Source organism: Vitis riparia, chromosome 1 (assembly GCF_004353265.1).
Source record: "Vitis riparia cultivar Riparia Gloire de Montpellier isolate 1030 chromosome 1, EGFV_Vit.rip_1.0, whole genome shotgun sequence".
Taxonomy (NCBI): domain Eukaryota; kingdom Viridiplantae; phylum Streptophyta; class Magnoliopsida; order Vitales; family Vitaceae; genus Vitis; species Vitis riparia.
This window is the reverse complement of record NC_048431.1, coordinates 17,959,299-17,976,767: the sequence shown is the minus strand read 5'-3', so window position 1 is coordinate 17,976,767 and position 17,469 is coordinate 17,959,299. Positions and strand designations below refer to the sequence as shown.

At 31.5% G+C, this 17,469-nt stretch overlaps 1 protein-coding gene across 2 annotated transcripts; it reads left to right on the top strand.

Annotated features, from left to right (window-relative positions):
• The first annotated feature begins 7,749 nt into the window (after nt 1-7,749).
• Nucleotides 7,750-10,104, top strand: LOC117923483 (putative Peroxidase 48). 2 transcript variants are annotated; one of them, XM_034841805.1, is made up of 4 exons: nt 7,750-8,106; nt 8,321-8,518; nt 8,954-9,047; nt 9,204-10,104. In XM_034841805.1, the coding sequence occupies exons 1-4, from the start codon at nt 7,828-7,830 to the stop codon at nt 9,686-9,688; spliced, it is 1,056 nt and encodes a 351-aa protein (XP_034697696.1). In that variant the 5' UTR covers nt 7,750-7,827; the 3' UTR covers nt 9,689-10,104. The 2 variants fall into 2 exon arrangements, with proteins under 2 accessions (XP_034697696.1, XP_034697691.1); XM_034841800.1 differs by having other exon boundaries at nt 8,954-9,119.
• Nucleotides 10,105-17,469: the final 7,365 nt, after the last annotated feature.

Below are 17,469 nucleotides of genomic sequence, written 5' to 3'. Positions count from 1 at the left end.
CCCATGATCATTTCTTATATAAGTAATTGTAAAACCTTTTTCATTTTCAACCTTGTTGCAAAACTTTGAAAACTCATAAAATGCTTCATTCTTTTAACTTAAAAATAAGACTCATGTGTATCTAGAGAAGTCATCCACAATAACATACGTATAAGAATTTCCTCCAAGACTTGGTGTCCTAGAGGGACCAAATAAATCCATATGCAATAACTCAAGTAGCCTAGATGTGGAAATGAAGTTTTTGTTTTTAAAAGAGTTTTTTATTTGCTTTCCCACTTGACAAGTTTAACAAACTTTATCTTTTTGAAAATTTATTTTGGGAAGGCCTCTAACAAGTTCATATCTATTGAGTTGGGAAATGAGGTCCATGTTAGTATGTCCCAATCTCCTATGTCACAATCAACTTTGAACACGCATGCTTGAAAAGCATCTATCATGGTCATCATATTTTGAAATATTTATAACGTAAATATTGTTACATCTATGGCCTATGAAGATGGTTTTATCATTTTGAATATCCTTGAGAATGAAATGAAATGTTTTAAAAATCACTTTAAAACCTTTGTCACAATGTTGACTAATGCTTAAAAGGTTATGTTTTAAACCATCTACTAATAAAACACTTTCAATGAGAGAGAATGTGTCATTATCAATGTTGCATTGACCAATGATCTTTCCTTTGGCATTGTCTCCAAAAGTAACATATCCTTGCTTTTTCTTTGTAAGAAAAGCAAACTTGGATTCAGCTTCAGTCATGTGTCTTAAGCATCCACTATCCAAGAACCACGTGTCCTTCTTTAAACCCTACAACACATAACTCAAGTTGATTTCGGTATTCATATCTTTTTTAGTCCTTGAGGGTTAGTGACCTTAGATATTTCAACCCAAATCTTTTTAGTTTTTGCATTTGAATTCTTTTGAGAACCATTTTTTAAAGGACATGTACTACTAATGTGTCCTCATTTTCCACAAAAGTTGCAAGTAGTGGAAGGACTTGCACTTATAGATTCCTTTACAAAATAAATTTTAAAATACTTTTGATTCTTTGAAGATTTGAATCTTAGCCCTTGTTTGTCAAAAACACATTTTTGGTTAGCTAAAATTATCTTAAAAGATTTTTGTCCACAAGAAAAGATTGAAAGAAAGGAAGTCAACCATTAATTTTTCTTTCTTAAAATTTTATTCTCTTTTTCAAGATGAGTTTTAGAAACTTCAACATTTGAATTTTTTTTTTTTTACTTTTACAATTTATTTTTCAAGTTGTTAAACTTTCTTTTTGAGATAAGTATTTATCAAATCAGGTTTTTCAAGATCTTCATACAATTCTTGAAAAGCATCATGTATATCTTCATTGCTAATGTTAGAGTTTACCTCATCAAGTTCATTTATTGCCATGAAGCACATGTTTGCCACTTCTTTCTCATTTTCTTCTTTGGAGGATTCATCTTCACTCATTCCTAGTGGTCATCATTGTCTTCTTCTTTCTCATCTTGATTTCACTCTTGTAGAGAGGACAATCATATAATGTGTCTTGGTTTCTTGCACTTGAAGCACACCAAGTCCTTTTTCTCTTCACATCTCTCATTGTCACCATGAAATGAAGATTCATTTTTAGAGAAACCTTTTTTAGAAGTGAACCTTCTTCCTTTAAACCTTTCACTCATCATCAATTTGTTGAACTTTCTTGTGATGAGGGCTAAGTTTTCATCTTCTTCACTTTGTTTTTCTTCTTCAACTTCTTCTTTTTCCTTAGTTGTGACTTTGAGAGTTATGTTCTTCTTTTTGTCTTTTTTTTTTCTTGTTACTTATTTGCCAAATTGATCTCATATGTCATCAATGATCCTATGAGCTCCTTCAAAGGTAGCTTGGTTAAGTCTTTGGCTTCTTGAATTGTGGAGACTTTTGTATGCCACTTTGATGGAAGTGACCTTAAGATCTTCATCACCTTCTCCAATTCCTTGTAGGTCTTTCCCAAAGTTTCAAGACCATTGAAAATGTCGGTGAACCTAGTGATCATCTCAACAATAGTTTCATTATCTTTCATAAAAAAAAAATTCATAACTATGAACAAGTTGATTTTTGACTCTTTAACTTGATTTGTTCCTTCATGGGTTATTTCAAGTAATCTCCAAATTTCTTTATCCAATTTGCATTGAATAATTCTATTATATTCATTTCTATCCACATAACATTGCAAAGTATAAATGACCTTAGCATTTAATTGGAAGTTTCTTCTATCACACTCATCATATTCTTGCTTGGGTTTTGGAACCATGACTCCATCAACTAGTTTTGAAGTAAAAATTAGGCCATCTTCAATGACATCCCATATGTCTAAATCAGTTGATTGTAAAAACCAGTCATTTTAGTTTTCCAATAGGGATAATCGGTTCTCGTAAAAAATAGAGGTATGTTGGTTGCAAAACTTTCAATATGAGATGAGCTTGATGGATTAGTCATTTCCTCTTAGACGATTAAGTTTTAAACAAGAGGCCTAACTCTGATACCAATTGAGAAAATAAAGGATAATTTTAATAGAGAAAACACTCAAAAGGGAGTGGGAGTAGAGGTGAATTGGAGTTTTAAAAAAATTCTTTATAATTCAAACCAATTAGTAACTTAACCATGGTTTGTTATCATCAAAACACAATTAGGAGAACCCTTGGGCTAACACATAAGTCAAAAACCTATGTTGATTTTGACACAAGCTCAATATCCTCTCAAAGTTAAGAGTCCATGTAATATAGTAGCTTGGTGAATCATGACAACTAATAGGCTTATGTCATAATTCACTATAGGTCATGTCCAATGTGTAACCATACACATTAATGCACTTATCATAGGAAACTCATCCCAATAGCCAAGACAAGTTATCCCTTTAATTAAGAGGTAATACATTACAATTTCTATTGGATTGCTCAAATCTATGAATTGATTATAAACGACTTATTTACTTACAAGGAACTTATGACTAGTATCCCATGCGCAACTCCTAATGCACCTAAGTTAAGTACAATATAAGAGATACAAACGTGTACACTCAAATAACAAATCAATAAAATGGAATAATAAAGGGAAATCAAGAAACATAAATAAATTTATAAATGAATTTCAATCTATTACATCATATCATGTTTTCTAGGACTCAATCCCAACGGATAGTGCTTAGTGGTAATTTAGGTAGGGATTTATAGAGGTCAAACCGTTCAAGCGATCCTTCTTTTAAGGTCATGACTACAACTTGGGTCATGTATCCTTGAACTTAGGAGAGTTCAAAGCTAAACCATTAGATGTAAAGGTGTATTGATTCTTTAGTAGCTTTTGAAGCTTGGAATCATGCTTTTAATATTTTCTATTGTTAAATAGATTGTATGTTTTGGGATGTTGAATGCAACACCTAATTCTTCAAAGCTTGAAATTGACGTAGATGGAAGTTGGAAAAACCACATTAACGATGGTCCTTATAGGTTAAAAGGGAAGACTTTAAACAACAATAATCCATATCTTATGTTAATATCGTCATCTCTCTCCTATGTAACAAATGTTCGAGAGGGTTGCAATTTCATTGAACATGTTAAACTTGGGAACAACAAACCCTTTAAGAACTGACTCGTATAGGATATTCTTTATGAAAATGTGAAAATGATTACTAGAATAGCTTGTAGTGCTATGAGCTCTAGGGCTTGCATTGGTGGATGTTACTAAGCTACTCTAGGGTTGTGTAAGTGTGTGATTGTTGTGTAGTGGTGAGTGATTGGATTGAGATTGCTTTGAATCGGTGAAGTTTTGCTCTCACCTCCTTCCTCATCATTGATTAGTTTCTTGAACTCTACTTTTTTAAGAAGGTTGAAGGTTGGAGTGTTAGCTGACATTATTTGATTATCCTCTTAGTTATGTGTTCTCTTAGGCTAGAGCCTCATTTTTTTTTAACAACTCATGCATACTACTCTTTCATGATGCACTCTTCCTTTTATAACCTCTAATAACTCCTAAATTCTTAAGGGTTGTCGAGGGTCTTCTCATAGAAGCTTACTATTGGTTTGGGTATGCACCATGATTGACTAGATGACTTTTCTATGTTCCTAGTTCCCATAGACAAAGCCAATCTATTTTGCCTTATAATGACTCTTCAAGTTGTCCTTTGGAATTCTCTTTACTTGTGTTTCTACAAACACAAAATATTAGGATAAGAGAAGCCTATTAAGCGAGCCTCTATTCGATGATTAAGTCAACCACGGAAAATCAAAAGATTTCATAAACATGAAAGTGATGATATTCACCTATCTCTAAAAGAGAATTGCTTTGGCTTTATAAATCTTCATTAAATAAAATCATACCACCTAGACTATTGTACATTATCGATTATGTGAATAGTCGACTATTAGGTGATTAGTATAGAAGTCATATTCGATAACATTAATACATAGGACATCCCTTATGGCATAGCCTAGAAGATATTTGTTATGGGATGTTTGTTATATTTATTATAGTATTGAAGTAACAATTATCCATTACAGAATTGATGTATTGGTCGCTTGTTATGTTGAGGCATCTATCATGCAATGGTTAGGTTCTTTGTGAATTATAGGGTTTTTTTTGTATTAATGAGGAATTACCATGATTTGAGTCCATTTTAATTAGTTTACTTAGACTTTTATTATTATCATAATATATTAAGTTTTGGCAGTATTTTGAGAGTAAATAACATGTGAATTTTTATATTTTGTATCATAATGTGTTTTATGGATTTTATTTTTATTTTTTTTGGCGAATTTCATGGGAATTTATGTCAACGAAGAAATTTTGGGCTCTCAAAGAGATGATAAGAGTGTTTAGGAAATTGAAATGTAGCTTGGAAGTAGTCTAGGTGGCAAAAAAAATGTTTGAGCACCCTTTAAGTCACAATCAATTCCTCTTCAAGATTGGTAGTACTTTAGCACTAATCATTCACTTCAAGTGCTACTTTGAGCATTACCACCACTTGTGACCATATATATATTTGCCATTGTGTCATTATTATTTTTTTCACTTTCTAATGCACTTGCATGTTCTAACAATCCTCTTCTTGACCTCTCTTCTTTTTCATATGGTTTTTGGTCCTATTGTTTCAAGATCTGACTTCATATGATTGTTCTCATGGATTTCCTAGCTAATTTGACATTTAATTTGCTCAAATTGGTTTCCACATCTTTATTTGTTCTTGTTTTCTTAGTTTTCATAGAAAAATTTAGGTGAACTAGGTAACACAATCTTCAAGTGAGGTTATCATTAATCAGAGCTACTAGTCTAAGCATGTTAGCTATTTCCAAGGAGCTCTTGTTGTGCTACCTACATGTAAGAAAAATGAGATTAGGGTTATGGAGTAGGGTAGCAAAAGGGGTGGTCTTCGAAATAGAGGGTGTGGTAGTAGAGGATTAGCCTGTAGTTTCAAGTGTTCACTTTGATTAACTAGCTGAGAGTTCATGTTAACTGTTTAATTGATGAGCTTCAAGCATATCTCAATTCTCATGAAAATGAGGTAAGAGCACATCTTGACATGCATATTGATGACCTTTATAATCGATCTTAGCACATGGATGGCAAGCATGCTTTTATGGCAACTTAGATATCATCACAACATGACCTAAGCAGACATCATTTTCTTCTACTTGGCAATTCTAGCTAGATGTTTAATGTTACTTTCAAAGTATTTGCTCTACAAGACTATTTGTTTATATATGTTGATCTAGTTGTATTTTGTTGCTACTATTGGTATTTCTTCATTTTTGATATGGGTGTGTTTGGATATATCCTAAATATCTTTTTCATATATATATATATATATATATATATATATATATATATTGAATGATTGAATTTTATACTCATGATGGACTTTGATTCTATTTACCTATTTTTTCCCAACACATTACCTTTCATGAGTATTGTTGTTTGAGTGTATGTAGATAATAGGTTCCAAGTCCCAAGAATTTTTAGGACTCATTATTGCAAATTGAAAGTTAGTCCGTAGAATGTTTGGTTTAAAATTAGGTGATTGTAAACTTTATTTGAGAGTATTGGAAAATTTATGTAATCATTATTTTTTAAATAGAATTGCCAAAGGGGAAGATTGTTAGTGAACTAAGTTTGATAGCTAAGTTGACAATTTTGTTCCATTCATTCTTGGTATTGACTCTACATACTTCTTATGATTTACACTATATCTAAAGTCCTAACTTCACTGCAAATTTCATGTTGTGTTAATCCATGTAATATTGTTGAATTGTTTAAAGCATGATGATGTATAAAAGTCATATAGTCGCTTAAATTTTAATCGGTTGAGAAAATAAAAATAAAAGGAGATTTTAAGATGGGTGCTTAAACACCCTCCAAGATTGCTCAAGCAACCTTAACGGGTGTTTGAGTGCTTGATACTAGATTTGCTCAATTTTGAAGAATTTTCAAATTTCTTCAAGTTTTCAAATTTGATATTACCATCTTCTGATTTCTAAAATTCGTCTAGTTCCCTAGTATAATATAAAATATACTTATTGGAGGAGTCTTTTTAACATTTTGCGCCTCATAATTTTATATCTTATCTCTGTGCTAACTCAATACTCCAAAAAATAATAATAATAATAATAAATAAATAAATAATCTTTGGTTGTTAGGTTTGTAGTAATTGATTGCATTCCTCCAAGGCATTGCCAAGTCTACTAAGAAGCATGGAAGTACTATACCCTATACAAGATGACAAATTTAAATTCTAACAATATAACTCTCATATAAAGTAGTGTTTAATTAGATAATGTCTTGTACTTAATGCTTCAGAATTAGTGGATTAGCTTTGGGGACAATTGACCCCGTGGTTTTTAAATCCAAAAAGTCTTTAAAAAGTTTTATGGATAGTTTTGACTTAATTTGTATGTCCATTATGTGATTGGTTATTCATTGTTTTTATTAATTGAATATATTCTTATAAAAAATATAAAAATTAAAAATTCAATTAAAAAATCTATTCACTCTCCTCTAAATGGTTCTATGATACAAGATCTTAACTTTCGAAGAATACTGTGAAACATTTGGAGGTCATAGAAAAAGACAAGTAAAGAAAAAGATGAAAAATATATATGGAAAATTTCTTTTAGATAAAGGCAGACAAAGCTTGGAGAAATTGCATTCTTTTATAATTTAATTTTCTTACCTTAACTTTTTCATCACATCCAAACAAGAAAATAATTTTATAATTTTTTTATTTTTTTATCTTTTTCTTTTTCTTTTCTTACAATTTTCTTTTCTATTTTCATTTCCTTAAATATAAAGGGATTCCATCCATTTTAACCCATATAATACTTAATAATTTTGGCTTGAATTTGCAAATTTTTCTTGGAATTCATATTGTTCTATTCTGCAAAATGTTTTTTCTTTTTATTTTTCTTTTTATTTTTTTTTAATAAAAAAAGCTTTTTAATAATTTATATTGAATTTATTAATCCATTTAAAAAATTATTTAATAAAATGAAATAAATTATAATTTATAGAAAATTTTAGTCATAAAGGAATTGAACACAATTAAAAATTAGGTTTAAAAAACATGGTCCTAAGAGTATATTTGATAGTGATTCTTAAAAGCGTTTTCAGGCAATACTTGAAAATTTATAACTTTGAAGTAATAGAAAGATTAAAAAGGTTTTCTAAACTATTAATAAAAGAGTCTAAATCTTGTAAAAAAAAATCATATAACCAATTTTTGGTTTCAGTTAATATCAGTTTTCCCGCTTTCATGTGTATACGAATTTGCCTTCTTTCTTGTTTCTTCTTTTTCGTTTTCTCCATGAACAACTGAATATGCAGAGCTCCACGTTTCGTTTGGCATTTTTGGTAGTGTTGATCTCTGTGCTTCTCTCTCTCAGAGATCCTAGCAAGGGTGAACCACAAAACCATGCTATTCATGGCATTTCTCCCCCAAAACTTGATCATCAGCCTTCTCTGGAATACGATTTTTACCGCAATTCTTGCCCAAAAGCTGAGTCCATCGTCAGATCGAGCATGGCTCAAATTTTCGCTGCCCACAGCGACACCCCTCCAGCTCTTTTGCGCCTGTTGTTCCATGATTGCTTTATTCAGGTTTAATCTTCTTCTCTTCTTTACAAATGGGTTTTCTCATTCTTGATCTTTCCAACTCAAAATTCCGAATGGGGTTTCTTTGTTTCTTTTATCTGGGTGTTCAAGTTTCTGTTCAAAATTTGTCTCCTGTTCTGAGGGTCTGAGATTTGGATATGGGTTTTGTGTTTATTGCTCTTAAATTTCAGGTTTTGATTAGTTTCTTCATTTGTTTCAGGGATGTGATGCTTCCATACTTCTGGATGATAGCAATGAGAGCACGAACCGATCAGCTGAAAAGCTGGCCATTCCTAATCAGACCTTGAAGGGTTTTGACAAAGTCGAAAAGATCAAGGAAGAGCTTGAAAAAGCTTGTCCTGGGGTTGTCTCTTGCGCTGATATTCTTGTGCTTGCCACCAGAGATGGCATTGTCCTGGTATGAAACATTCTCCTTTTCTTTTTCCCTTTTTCCTTTCGCTAATTTTGAACTTATTTTAGGCTTTGGTGGTGGTCTTAGGGTTTAATGACTTTGAAGGGTTTAGGGCTTTCCTTTTCATTTTGGTTGGTTGTTAAGAACACAGAAGAAAAAAATTTTGAATTTATGTGAACGTACATTCTGATTTTCCATATGAAGAATGTAAATTAAACTAAAGCAAGAGCTTTGAAGCTCAGTTGTTCGGATCTTTTCACCAAAGATAGAAAATACCAAGTTCCAAAATCACTGTTTCTTTAATTTTCTCACATGTTCTCAGGAAACAAACAGAGTATTCTTTTCAATATATCTTGAATCTGTCTCTTCTGGTTCTTTTCAACTATCTATTTAATTTTCAGTGGGGTCGTCTGATGTGTTTATATTTCTGTGAAATCACAGGCTGGTGGCCCATTCTATCCAGTTTTTACTGGAAGGAGAGACAGTAATCAATCCTACTTTCAAGAAGCCATGGATGATATTCCAAAGCCGGACGGTAATATTACTCAAACACTTGGTCTATTCACTCTTAGAGGATTCAATGAAAGAGAAACAGTGAGTTTATTAGGTAAAGGCTTGCTATTCTCTCCTCTATTTCAAATTTTATCAACTATAAGAATAGTGGTTTCTAACTGGATTTTTAATTGTAAAGGAGGTCATAGCATTGGCAAAATCAGCTGTGAATTCATACAAGGACGCCTCTTCAACTTCTCGGGGACAGGGCAGCCAGACCCAAGTATAGCCTCTGATTTCCTTGATGAAATGAGACGGAATTGCCAAGACAGTGGCAACAGCAGCAATGGCACGGCTTCTCCTCCCATGGTATCAAGGGCTATGAGTGAGTTAACCTTGGGGATGACATACTATCAAGGATTGTCATCTTCAGTCTCATCTGGTTCTGCTTTTGACACCCATTACTACCAGAGCTTGCTGCAAGGGAGAGGACTTCTTTTTTCTGATCAGCAATTGATGGCTGAAGAGAAGACAGAAAGATTGGTCAGAGCTTATGCTTCTGATGATGGGTCTACCTTTCAAATAGACTTCGCTCGCTCTATGATGAAGATGTCGAGCCTCAGTGTCCTGACTGGATCTCAAGGTCAGGTCCGGCTCAACTGCTCAAAGATGGTCAGCTCCTAACTGAACCCCATATTGGCAGCCTGAGAAGATTTCCCATGTTCTTCTTGCCTGTTTGGAAGACTTTGCTCCTTGTCTTGAATATATTTTTTATTGAAGAACAAACGAATATCTCTTCCTTTGCTCTTGTCTCTGCTCATCTCAGGCATTTGGCATTGATGCTGCATATGAAGACTGTTGACACGGCAGACAGAAATCCCATCAAGTGTAATCTAGGCAGTTGAAATCTTTAGTGTACATGAATACGGTTAACTCAGTATACACAGCATACATCCTGTAACATTGTGATTGTTGAGCAAATTACCATCTCTCATGTGTCTGTATGCTTAATATCTAGTTCCATACAATAGAAAAAAACTCAATATACATTGTATTTCATATTAAAATTCTGAATCTATTGCTCTGCTGCTTTTGTTCTCTGATGAAATTTGTAAAATAGTTCACCATCTCAGAGGGAAGATATTAAAACATTTGGCAGTCACTCTTCTCCTCCCTCTGGAACATCCCTTAGCCCGGCCACCCCAAATAGACTTACATTGAGGGCCATGAGTAAACAAAATGGTGTGAGTGTGGTCGTCCGGTTAAAGTAAAAAAACTTTCTAAAGCTTATCATCTACAAGATTAAAAGAAAAAGGAATTGCTTGTTTAGATTCATCACACTCTATTCCAAATCAATCCCTATAATGGATGAAAATGCTGCATTGTAAAAGTGGAATTTGGTGAAGCTTAAGTTTTGATTCATCACATCACATTGTCATAAAAATATGGCATGTCACTTGGAGAACCTTAATGGCTAGTGGATAGGCACAAGAGCAACGAACTTGAAGATGGTCATGACTAGCCTGCTGATGGCAAACAATCTATATCTGGGCTGTATGTCTAATTCAAAACTGCCTTCTACCATAGATAAAAAGGTTTTAATCTGTGTGATTGAACCTTCAAAATGGACAAAACTCCCATTGGACCTACAATTACAAGCCATGTGAGATGACTGACTTCCTTGCTGAGTTGAGAAGTGGAAATCCTAGTGAGTTGTCATTTAAGATTTTCGATTGCAAACCAGTTGCAGAAACTCATTGAGGAAAACCTTGCAATTATAAAATGCTAAAAGGTGACACTCAAATCCAATAAATGTAGAGATGGGGGAGAAGAGGAGGAGGATATACAAGAAAGGTTTGAGAATGAAAGTGTGAGAGTTTTGTCAAAGCTCTAGTAAGGGATTTGGGGGGTCTATGCTGTTTTCTTATAAGATGCTCTACATTTATATAGGAGTTTTCATTTTAAAAACAAAAAATATGAAATATATCCAAAGCACACTAAGTGACTTTCTTTTAAAAGCAGTTTTAATGGAAGTGTTACCGATGAAAACATTGCAAATAAAAACACTTTTCTTGGAATCACTCCCGAACAGAAACTAAAAGTGTGTTTGACAGTGATTTTAGAAAATGTTTTTGGTTTTTCTAATGCTTGAAAGATAAAAATTTCAAAGTGTAAGAAATACTAGAAATATTTCTTAAAATTACTACCAAACGCATAATAAATCTTATAATTATCATATGTTGCAACAACAATTATTGTCTATGGCAATTCATGACTTTTTCTAATACTACTACCATGGTAACTTTAGAAGCCAAAGAATAAATGCAGACAGATTATACAAATGAAGTTCCCTCAATGTCCTCTACAATGGACCAAACTAGTTTAGTAGCGTCCAATTGCAAAGAAGTTGGATACCTAGTGGAAGATTTTTTAAATTATTGTCCAAATCAACAACTTAACATTCAAAGTATGAGACCCCCAAGTGTCATTGCTTTTGTCCAGCCAGAGAGAGTTTCTGACTAAGAAATCCTTTAATAAATATGTTCCTCTCCCCCATCTCTACATTTATTGGATTTGAGTGTCACCTTTTAGCATTTTATAATTGCAAGGTTTTCCTCAATGAGTTTCAAAATTACAACACGATTAAAAACAACATATAATTTAGTATCCCAAACATGCTTATGTGTATCTTATACAAGTAAATAGGACAACATCAAGTATGTATGAAAATATTATACTAAAAAATATTTAATAAACATTGTGAGAATAAAAATAAATAAATTCTTGAATCAAACTTTGACCATCTCATCTGAAAATCAATTCATGTCTAGTGAAGGTAGGATATAACATTCAACCAACATGATCTGGATTAACTTATCCTCAAGCCTAAAAGTAGCATTGTTGCACCCTAATAATCCCTCCCCCAATATGATACTCTTATGGCTTGCATCCATGACTCTAATGTGATACCAAAAAAGAAAAAAAAAATAGTGTTTAGTGAGGGTTAGATTAAACCTTTTATGACACTCAATCTCCATCATTTTGGGTGATTAATTTTGGGCTTGAGAATGATATTGTTGAATCCCAACACAAATATTTAGTTAACAAGAATCAAAATAAAGGATAACAGTGAAATAATTAGCATAACTTATAATTATGAAAAAATGCAAATAATTTTTTTTCATTCAAGTAACTCTTGCTATGAATATCTTGGTGGACATCCAAACATCCATACAAACGTCCTAGAAAATGTCTCATGGGAAGTTCAAGCATCCCTCCCAATGTTCAAATGTTGGACTTTCTATTTTCGTGATTTTGAATTGTATTTGTTTCTAAAATTTGTTTTTGGTAACTTTGTTAAAATAGAACTATCCATAAATATATTCTAGAGTTTTTCAACTATAATATGAGTTATTTATAAATAAAAAAACGTGACGCATAATAGATTAGATATCCTTAGAGCCCTAATAACTCAATCTCTCAATTTTTCAAAACCACTCTTGAAAAAAACATGTTGGCAACCTAAGGTTGAAAATTAATTCAATTCAGTTAGGCCTCAACACGGGTTTGAAGTGTTCTATTAAGGAGTACATAAGAGTGTTGCATTAAGAATATGAAAAAAGAGTGTAGATGCTAACAAGTATAAGATCTTGAGGAATAGGTGCATCTAAATTAGGTGAAATCATGCAAACGAATTATTTGCAATCAATTGACTATCCAAGGTTATTTACACTTGGGGGTTTCTTTCACACTATCTTGTGTCATTATATGATTAAATATTCTTGTGGATAGGATTAATAAAATCCTAACGAAAAAACAATCAAAAGTCCAATAAGGAACACCCAGAGGAGTGAATGGGTGATTTGAAAATTTAAATAAATATTTTTATATTATACCTAATTTTTGTTACCCCAAGAAATTTCAAGAAAGTCTTGAATATCCAAAAGGTAAACCCCAAGTCTTTTTCTTATAAAAATCCTATTTTTAGGTTTAATTGATACCCTAAATTAGTTAGAGATAAAGTAATATGTATATTAATATCCCAAAGATATCCTGAGAAGTTAGGGAAAACAATAATTGGTTATAAGTATAACTACCATAACTCTTAAGATAACCAATCCAACAACCTCAATAACAAACTAACCAATCAATCAAAAGGTTATCAATATCATCAAACAAAATATAATTAGGAAGATAAAGATATGCAATGAAACATAAGATTTTTACGAGGAAAACCCTCATACTAACTATGGAGATAAAAAATCACGAGGTCTAAGATTGCTAATTTAAATCCACTATTCGAAATAAGTTACATAGATTTACTTGACCATTTTACCTTAAGGACTTACTCTCCAATACCTACAACTTGATTCACATCTGTGACGCATCAACCTCATGTTACTCCCTAATAGATCCTCCAGCCACTCTGAAAGGACGAAGGTCTTCAACCTAATGATCAAAGATCAAATCTTTGAATGAGAGATTAAGAAAAGTTGTGGCATGTTAGGCTTTTTCTCTAGGATTGTTAAAACAATCCTTTCAATGAAACCTTCTCAACTAAAGTAAGATCTGTAACCCTCGAGGGGTTATAATGAGGTATTTATAAGTGAGTACCATAAAGAGTTTCAATATCTTAAGTTTCCAAAATAAAGTTTGAGTCAAAATTCATCCAAAATGCATTTTTAATCTCTACAAGATTGTCATGACCACTTAAGCAAGACTTACACCGCTTGAGCAAGCTAATTGCTTGAGTGAGATTAATCGCTTGAGCAACCCTTGCTTCTTTTAAAAAATTATTTTAAAACATTTTAAGTCTAAAAATGATATCGAACCTTTTTATACCTCAAAGGAGCATGATATGCACAAGCCAAACCTTTTTAGACGTACCTATAACTTCTCGGTTAAATGAATATTAACATTTAATCTTCAATGGAGAGTAAGTCACTATCTAAAAAGACTTCTATAATCAAACATTAAAAGAAACAAAATTTTCAACTTATAAACAAGCCTAACACTAACCATCTCTATTAGTCAAGTTAATGGAGTTGATTTTCTTGAATAAACTTCCTAAACCCTTTTTTGCTCATTAAAAGGGTCTTTGGGATTAATGACATTTTTGTTCTAGTTCTAGTCTTTTATTTACTAACAATTATTGTTTGCCTTGAAGCCTTTACTAGAATAATGGGTAGTAGAGGAAATGTGGGCTTGTGTTGGAAGCTAGGGCTTTTATGTTGGAAGCAAGCAAGTGGGTGGCCCAATAAACCCTTGTATAAGCTGCTAAGCACCTACACACCCTATCACCAAAAGTAAGGTGAAGAAAGAAAGTCATCAAGCTAGGTTCCACACACCGTTGGTTGCTACTATTCATTTCATACTCGATAAGACTATCCTATTACTAAAAGATTCCTTCAAATAACTCATCATGAAAAGTAGTCCTTTGTTTTTAGATTAGATGGTCTTCCTTACTAGGTTACCTATTCCATCCATAGTTCTTGCTTTACTCATGGGATAGGAATGAATGAGGCAAATGATGATTAACATATCTATTAAATAATTAAAAAAATCTTAATATAGACTATAACTTTAAGGTTTTCTCACTTGGGCTATCTATTCATCCTCCCTCATCTTTAAATAGTTCCATATATTAATACAAGTACTTTTAAAAGCAATTTCATGTTAAATAAAAATTATTGTACTTAAAAAAATTTACATAATTAAATTAGAAAATCAAATTCAAAATCTTCTTCAATATAGGATTTCTCTCTTGAATGAGTTTTGAGAGATTTTTGTGGATGCAAAATAAATTTTTTACTCACAAATTTCCTTTGCAAATATTTTTTCAAAAGCTTATTTGATGTGAACTCTTCCTAATCATGTTACATAAAAATAAATAACAAATAAAACCGCTACTCCCTCCAACAAGTAAAAGTCAAAGAAGGGACTTGTAGTGAAGACACTTATAAATTGCCAACATTTTGGTAAATACAAATCATATCAAGAGATACCTATGCATAACAAGCCCATTTTTCAAATTCAAAATGTCTTTTTTATTGCATCAACTTATTGCCTTTTAACTCTTTTAAGCTACAACTAACAAAAATTTTCCTTTATGAGAGCACATATTCAATTATGGACCAACTTCTCTTCCCTAACTTAAGGAGATGACTTTCCTATTACAATCATTCTTTATATTGGATCAATGTGAAGATATAAGATTGAGTTGTTTTGCATGTAGTTAAGAATGAATTGTCTCATTTTCTTTATTAAGTTTTTTCATTTATTCAAAAATTAGCCACATAGGCAATTCCCCTTATTCATGTTTAGGGTGAGATCCAATCCTTTCTTGAGAAGGACATGCAAGACCATTCAATAGCACAACCTTTCTCCTTCAATTGTTAGTGCTCAAATGTGAGTCTTAATACCAAAAACACCTCAAAACATTTCTTTCCCACAAACAATCGTAAATTAAAGGAAACTTGAATGTTATCACTCTTTTTTTCCCCTTTAGGTATGTTTGGTTCTCATAAAATACTAAAAAATGGGAAAAATGTCAAGAAAAATCATTTTTCTTAGTTTAGATGACAAGAAAAATAAAAAGGAAAATGCTAAAGAAAATATTAAAACATTTTCCTTAGGTTTTTCCCTAAAAAATAATGAAGAAAATAAGAGCAAAAAGTAAGAGAAAATGTGAGGAAAATTTTCATGGTCTGACACCTCACACCTCCTCTTCACCTATATAGTCCTTTACTAGAACTCCTCCCCATTGATATATTTTTTCAACTATTTCCCATGGTATCCTTAGAAAACCTACCCTCTTCAGGTACATAAATTCCCATTGATGAAATGTTATTTTCAAATCTAATGAATGTGTTCAAATTGTCTTTAGATAAGGTATGTGTTTGTTGTTACTATGATACATAACTCGACTCCTTCACCATTTATTTATTCTTTTGTTATTTTACCCTAATTTGTTGTTGTTTTGCTCCTTGAGATATCGTTTGATTTATTAATTGAAAATAATATTTAATAGTTTTTTTTTCTCTTTTCGGTTCTTCCCTCTATTTTCTTTCTTTTGCATCATGACCAAAGACTACCTTTAAGATCTATATCCTCCGTATCAAATCCAAAAATTGAGTCAAAATAATTTTTCGACTTAACATCTATTAACCAATGTGTTTTAATGAAGTTTTTTTAATTATAGTGCATCAATATGTGCAAAGATAAAATTCATATATATATATATTTAAATATTATTAAATAAGAGTATTTTCAGAAGAAAAAAAAAAAAAGACAATAATCTCGGTTGGCAAGTTGCCTAGAGAGGGATTGGAGGCTCCAATTCCAAGCCAGCTTTGCATACAACATTGGTTACCCCAATGCAGAAAAGTAAAAGCCCAATTAATAAAATAAAAACCCCTATTGTTTTGTGTGCAACATCAACAGCTGTATCACTGACCATACTATTAAAAATTCACAAGTGGAATATTTGGCCACGTTCATTCCCTTCAACAACTTGCAAGCCTTACATCTCATATTATATCATATAAATATGCTCAAATTTTATTTATGTTACCAAATAATAGATCATGAACTATACCTAATTATGTAAATATTATTTATTTTGAGTCTAAAAAGGTGTCACGACTTTAAAATATGTCTATATAATTAAAAGAAAGCTATATATATATATATAGCATAAAAAAACTTTTTTTTTTTTGAAATGGTACATCATATAATATTTATTTAATTATATATATTAAATAAAATAAATAAATGAAATCTCTTGTGGCCTTGTTGCTATCACCTATAAGTCTATGACTTATGCTTTGGAGATGCCGCAGTTGGGACCACTCAAAAGTGTTAGGCTTTTATCGCACCCAGGTAGGTTCTTTCTTTATTTTTTTTATACATAAATATCCTAAAATGAATGATAATTATAGTTTAGGACCGTTTGGAACGACTTTATATATGTATATATATATATATTTTGTTAAAGGCTAGAATGGAAGGTAAGAGTCACTTATTAACCATAATATTGACATTATAATTTTTTTTTTTAAAATATGTTTTTATGCACTCATATAAAAATAATTATAAAATAGAATTGCTTTAAAAATAATTTAATTTTCATGTAGTCACTATCAATCAAAGGTACTACTTAAGTTGATAGGATATAGTATCAATATCTTTAAAATGTAGTATTGAAATGGACAAAGATGATAACTTTGATAAATAAAAAAAAAAAGTGCATGAAATAATTATTTTTAAATAGTTATTTGAAATTGAAAAAAATATATGTATTTTCACACACTTATATAAAAATAATTACAAAATAGAAATTTTCTAAAAATAATTAAAATTTTTATGTACTCACCAATCAAAAGTAGTACCCGATGAGGAAAAAATGATAACTTTAACAAAAAAAAATTGCATGAAATAATAATTACTTTTAGATAATGGTTTGA